Raw genomic sequence first — 7,370 nt, 5'->3', positions numbered from 1 at the left:
AGCGTGGATAACAGATCAAGAGGTATGGAACCAATTATTGTAAGCTCTCTCTCGGTCTCTCCGCGTTTTAGGGACGCAAACTAGACGTTGTATTACTTGGTTTAATAAATTGTTAATTTTCCTTATGTTATATCTGGCCTCCTCGTTTACTCGTATATCGCCTGTCGTCTCACTGATGCGCTCTTCCCTCCGCCACTCGACCCGTTACAACGGGAAAAAGGACCCTTCAACCACCCATCCTGACAGTGAAAGGGTTTAACAACCTGTTGCCGGATCGGGAGACCTACCCCCCCTTCCGGTGGTTTCACACTTGCAAAGACTTCAAGCAACAAATAGAAAACTGTGATGAACTTCTTAAAAAGGTTCATACCATTGTAAAATACTCTTAACTACTCTTAAAAGTTTTAAGTTACAATTAGTTTTAACTTAAAACTAATCACTTGTTTGAATTATTTATGCTTTAAATAAGAAGTTTTTATTGTATTTGTTTCAAGTGTAACTTTTTAATTTTCTTTGTAAAATTACCCCCCTGCTACCAGGCTCAATGTCCTGAATTGCACCACAAATAAAAATGGTCAGCCTAGTTCAGTGGTTCCCAATTAGTGGTACGCGTACCCCTGGGGGTACGCGTACCACTAATTGGGAACCATTGGCCTACTTAAGAATCAATGTAATATACTGTATTATTTATTATAAAAAATAAATATTTCTAATGATTAAGTTAAAAAATGAAAAGTTAAACTCACCTGTCACAATAAACAAAACTGATTTACTATCATAACCTAAATTATTTGATGCTTTACAAAAATATTTTCCAGATTTACTTGCTTTAACAAGAAGAACTAAAGAAACAACAGTTACTCCAACATCATCATATTTTATTTCAGTTATATTTATTTTGTTAGAAACAGAATCTTCTTTTGTTATATCAATAATGCCATCATCATTTGTACAATCTTCCCAGGTATCACATTCTTTCCATAACCATTTTACTGTTGCTTCAGGTAAAACTTCTGCTCTACATGTCAAATTATATATTTCGTTTACCATATACAAATCATTTGAATCTGTTTTTGAATTAATAATTTCAATAATTGGTTTCCCTGAAATAAATTCATAAATTTTTAAATTTTAATTTAAGACTAAAAAGAAGACTAAGTATTCTATAATATAAAATTGTGAACCTTATTTATTAAAGTATTTTAAATGTAATTTATATTTTTAATTTAAAAGCAAAATAAATTATTAAATTACATCTCTTAACATAAAGTGAGGCTCCTAAAAAGGAATCTCACTTTATATTAAAAAATGTAATTTAATAATTTAATACTTTATATTAAGAACTGGAACATCCACCATTTCTGATTCATATTCATAAATATATTCATATTGTTTTGGATTAGCCATAGGTTTGTATTGTGTCATACTGTATCAAACAGACATGAACACTACAAGATTTTAACATAGCTTAAAACCTATTTTGATAAGGTTTAATAAAGCATTTAGCTATCATACAATAATCATATTCTTGTTGTAATGCAGTATTAATAAATTAAGTAGATAATCAAGAATTATTTTAAAAATTATTCTGTAGAGATAAATGAGGCATGTCAAAATGATATGAAAATTAGTGTTTGTTTTATTTCCATTTCTGTTTCCTTATATTTTATTTATCTATTCACTTCGTGCACATTATGGCATAATTAAGGTAACCAGATTTCTGAGTCTTCAATATAAAACAGATTTAGAAAGAAAAAAAACATGTGTACATTTTCACCTAGAAGCCATAATAACTTTTTATTTTATTATTAGTTAATAACTTTTTATTTTTTATAATAATTTTATAATAACTTTTTATTTTATTATTAGTTTAATTACTTTCATCTTGTATTTTTCATTTATCTATGCCACCCCAAGAAAAAACATTCACTATATTTCTACAAACATCCATTCTATAAAAAAAAGATAAATATCTATCACTTCCCACTATTTTAAATGACATCTATAATTTTTTTATTTTAACTGAAAGCTGGGAAATGCTTACATCATATGACATTTCTAATTTTTTAAGCCAATTAGGATATTCCTACATCTCTTGTCTGAGAAAATATAGAGTCTGAATTATTTAATATTTCCCATCTACTCATATAGTAAAATTGTTTGAATATGTTGATTCACTCTTAGTCATTACAGTTCCATATCATCATTATAGTTTATGCTCCCTATTCCAAGAGAGAGTGTTTTTTTCAAATCATTCACTGTGTTTTAACCTTATTTAATAATCTATTGAACTATAAATTAATGAAGTGATGACTTTAATCTTACTAATGTCTTATGCTCTTCCTCTGGTCCTATCTTTTACTTTTGCTCAAAAAATTTTTGCCAACATGTGATAATTCCTTTCTCAATCTGGCATTCATTCACAACTGTCACATTACTGCTTATATGCTCAAAGGGTTTACATCAGATCATAAAGCAAGCAATATGTCTAGAGGTCTCTAACTGTCCAAACAAAATTCTGTTTAGAATGTCAGCTGCACCAAATTGGAACTCATAAATTAAATTTCTGAACAGTTAGGACTTTCATCATTGTTTATCATGCCAAGTATGTGATCTCAGATAATTCGCTGTAAATTATACTTGTGAGATTCCAGACTTCAAGTTAAACAAATAAATAACAATATAACTTCTCAATAATAACTTTGTTGGCCAGGATATCTGTCAACTTTTGCACCTGAGAGTATATCTTCCATTAAGTTCTCAGTGTCGAAAAAGACGCTTTGCTGCAACCTTATGACTTGCTGTCCTGATTTCATTGTTTAATACAATTAGTAGCCAGTTGAGTCAGTTGTTGCCAGTTCCTCAAGCAGGTCAATCATTTGTGTGTGTACCTCAGTTACTCCTTTCAGAGACATCGATTTATTCTATTGCCAGATAGCATTTAATGGATATTCATCATTAACGAATATTTCCACCTCTGCTACAGATATTTCATCCCTCTTGTCTGTAACCATATCTTCTAAGATGGATTTATGGAATATGAACTATCTTTGAGAACTTTTATCTTATAGACCCAACCTCCAAACGCCAGCTCCCTACTCTTCTACAAGGTATTTATCCCCAAACACTATTGTGAATGCTCTCTCTCACATGCAACTGAGTTATCGCATCTATGTGCCTAGAATTTCCTAATTGGCTCAATAGTCTTATTTTATTAATCTTATATGTAGACTTTTAAGAATAAATAAATGGGTATATATATTTGTATAATTTGTCTTTGAGTGCATTACTTCCATTGCATTGTCTCATAGTCCACAATCCAATCACTTACATATGCAACCACTCGTGACTTAATTTCTAACAAAAACAATTCATCTTTGAGGCTTCTGAGTCGAATGGAACAGAGTGATGTCATCCCGACGAGGCATCAAAGAGGTGATGACCTTATGGTCACATACTTGTCTCATCTCTCAAATTAAAGGATTTATTCAAAAAGCAAGTCGTCTCTCACTCCAAACCTATGGCACTAAAATGTTCTATTTCCACTCAAATCATCAGGATCACTGCCCCTCAATTTTGTTTAACAAAACATGCTCATCCCTTTTGTTTTTTCTAGAATTATTTTCATTTCTGACACTTCCCACAGCCTCACAATATTTAGTGCTTTAATATATAGTCCAGTATTTTCAAATATATATAACATAAAGCAAATTTTAAATACTTTGCTTGAATTATTCAAGCTTTGTTAGAAGCACATGATTATTTTATAATTTTAGAATAAAACTGTTAGATGATATTTCTATGTTGTTGTTCATAATACAGGTATCCCTCATACAACACAGCATTTCTACAACATGGAAACCATGTTGTTTACCTTAACACGGTTTGAGAATTTGGGAAATCATCTGTACAAAATTTCACAATTTTTAAGTGTAAACTCTGTTATTCTATATAATTTTTAAGTAGGCATGCATGTCTCAAATTTTCCCGTGGATTTTAGAATATTGAAATTTTCAAATTTATTTTGTGCCTTTTGTCAGATTTACTTTAATGAAAACTGATAGTACAATTTTTTATTCCTTGTCTTAGCTTTCCTATCAACCAGGTGTCATTGTCATTGTTTTTAGACTTTAGCCTTTAAGATTGTCACTGTGTTTTGTTTTTATAGATTAATCTTCATATTTAATAAAGTTTATTTAAACATTTTTAGGTAAGTGTTATTAGACTTTTTTAACTGTAGATAAGTAAGCATTCATAAAAGTGACAAAAAAAAAAATACAGCAGTATCTTGGTACTCAAACTATTCCCAACTCAAACAATTCAGTATTTGAACACAAATTCTAAAAACAAGTTACTTGGTATTCAATTGAACAAATGGAACCTGCTAGAATAAATTTTTGATTAATAACATATTTTTATTTTTGTTTTGTTATTCATAAAAACTTTTCATGATAAAAATAAGAAAAATAAAGATGCTGCTATTTCTTATCATGATTAACTAAAAAGCTCAGAAGCTGATGATACATTGTAAAAAGAAAATGCCCTTGTTTAAGTAAAATTAATATTAATGCATAATACAGTACTTTTAATTGTGAGTGTTAGTTAATTATTGATTGCTTTAATAAATATATTTCTCTTAGTAAGGAAAAAGAATAGTATACTTTTGGAACCTAACTCTAGATTTTTCACTAGTCCATTGTTTTGTATAGCATGGACTTCACAACACAGTACTTTTTTGAAATGGAACTACCATGTTATATAAGAGATACTTGCACTTCACTTTTCTGTTTTGTTATTCTGCCTTGACATACTTCACATATGCCTTTCTTACTTTCATAAAACATTTTAAATGAACAAAACTAAAAGTTTAAATACTAATATTGCATAGATAACATATCCATATCTATAATTATGTAATATTCATGTTTAAAGACTAAAAATCAAAGCATATACATAACGATGACAAGAAAAACAGTTGGAAGATTTTTACTATTCTAATAATAAGCTTCAAATTCTAAGTACAAATTATATTGTTAATGTGAAATTTTTTCTGAAATACAAAAGTCTACTTATGCACAAAAAAAAAATAAAATGTTTTCATGTTTCAAACTTAAAAGTTTTTTGTATAATTCAGCCAAAATTGTTAATACCACTAAAATTATTTGTTTCATTAATTTATATTTAATTAATATTTAAATGCATTATTGAAGTTAATATTCTTATTTTATATAATTCTGTATTTTTAATTTTCATAATTACATAACTAAAATATGGCTATTTATCTGATTCTATACTTTACAGCTAATTATTTATAAGAGGTATTGAAAAAAGCTAAAATGTGTAGCTAAATCTTATGTAATATGAATACAATGGGTGATCGATTAATGAACAGTTTGGACTGCGAACAAATCAGATAATGAACACTTCACAGAACAAACAGAAAAAGAAGCGACATAATATAGCAAATACCAATTGGTCTTCTCTTGTCTCCAGGTGACAATTCAAAACCTTTTGGAGTTCAGAAGACATCAACATCGATGCTCAACCCAATACCAATTGGATAGTATTCCTCCGAATTTTGAAACTCTCCCTTGTAATTTCAGCTTTTTGTTTACCTTTCTGACAAATAATTTTTTATAGTCTTCACGAGACTGTCGTACGGGCACTTGTTAACTTTTGCATCAGGGTTTATTTACGAAAGGTGAAAGTTTAACTGTCCCATTGGATATTCGTTAACGTTTTAATACAAAATTTCAAATTTCATCCGGGCCTTGGAGTCAAGAACTGTGCTCACCATAGAAACCAAGCAAGAAATAATAGCCAAGGTAGAGAGTGCTAGGCAGTATGGCTGGAGTCAAGAACTGTGCTCATCATAGAAACCAAGCAAGAAATAATAGCCAAGGTAGAGAGTGNAATAAACATAAAAATTAATTAATAATATATTTTTAAATGTACAATTCAAAAATAAAATTAATTACGATATTCAAAAGAATTTAAAATTTTTTCAATATCTACAAATTAATATGTATTTACTTACATAAATCTTCACCTATTGGAAGAAAATCATATGAAGGCACTTCAATATGACTCCAAGATACATTTGAATATAAGAAAGTGGAGAAATTACATTTTACATAAATATTCTCTATGTTTTTATTCTTATTTAGTTCCCGATTATCAGAAGATACTTGAATTCCATTTGCAACATCTAAAAACAAAAAGCACATATTTTTTATTTAATTACAATAAAGGTAATTATTTTTGGAACTGATCACAGAAATAAATTTGTACAACAGTAACTAAGATTCCGAGTTTTAAAATCATTATATTTTATTTTATAAAACTGAAAAATTGCATAAAGTCTAAAATCAATGGGATGCAAAGATAGACAGAAAGAATGTAAAGAATATGGTCCATACTACCAAAGTTCTTTTGGATACTCTTTTGTGTCTATACTATCTTTTAGTAGTATGGACAGAAAAAGTATACATACAGTCGACCCCCCTATAAGATCATTGATTTTTCCGTTTTATCTGAATTACATGTTGTACGAGTCACTTAGATTTTACAAATACGTGTGCCGGGCTGTGAACGGTTCACATATTTGTAAAATCTAAGTGACTCGTACAACATGTAATTCAGATAAAACGGAAAAATCAATGATCTTATAGGGGGGTCGACTGTACTACATACATCCATACAAAAAAGTATCCAAACAAAAAGAGTGTGTGGTAATCAAATTTAATTTGAGACATCCAGAGAAGCTAACAATAACCACAGTGTGGTGAGGAAACTGCTTCAGAAATTTTGAGAAATAGGATAGACTACAAGTCCCTTTTCATTCATTCTTCTAGCTGACAAAGGAGGATTACCTCAACCTGGTCTTCCTTGCTCAATACCATCACTCAATCTGTAATGAGGAAAAAATTTCCCATTGGTTCCAAACTTTATGCACACCCTGTAAATATCATATGTAGATTATTAATATTTTTTTTATATTATTATTATGCATATTAAACTTATTAATTGTATATAAATTCTTACAATAATTATTTTTAATTACTTAATAAACATACTATAAAATAAAAAATTGTTTTATAGTATGTCTATCAAGTAATTTGCAGTTAAATGTTGATACTGTAAAAGCAATGGTTATAATAAAGTGAAATTTTGAGTGCAATACTTGTGTGAGATTCGGAATTTTTACCGATTATTTTGTCGACTATTTGTCGATTAATTGTCCCGTATTTGCTCAAAATCTAATTAAATTTTCCTTTAACTTAAAGTGAAACCTAACGGAAAAAAAAAAACTTTTCGTTTATGTTTGACATAAACATCCGTTCAATTCGAAACTAATCCCACATTCCAAC

At 29.1% G+C, this 7,370-nt stretch overlaps 1 protein-coding gene across 1 annotated transcript in view; it reads right to left on the bottom strand.

Annotated features, from left to right (window-relative positions):
• LOC111632308 (vascular endothelial growth factor receptor 1-like) overlaps window positions 1-7,370 on the bottom strand; it is a 65,106-nt gene that overhangs the window by 37,637 nt on the left and 20,099 nt on the right. The window contains exon 5 of the mRNA XM_023376706.1: window positions 6,038-6,208. Within this exon, the coding sequence (XP_023232474.1) occupies window positions 6,038-6,208 (171 nt within the window). The remainder of the gene's footprint in view (window positions 1-6,037; window positions 6,209-7,370) is intronic.

The sequence above is a fragment of the Centruroides sculpturatus genome, unplaced genomic scaffold (assembly GCF_000671375.1).
Source record: "Centruroides sculpturatus isolate CEXI.00-Female unplaced genomic scaffold, Cexi_2.0 scaffold435, whole genome shotgun sequence".
NCBI lineage: Eukaryota > Metazoa > Arthropoda > Arachnida > Scorpiones > Buthidae > Centruroides > Centruroides sculpturatus.
The sequence above is the reverse complement of the archived record's forward strand: the minus strand, read 5'-3'. Positions and strand labels throughout refer to the sequence as shown.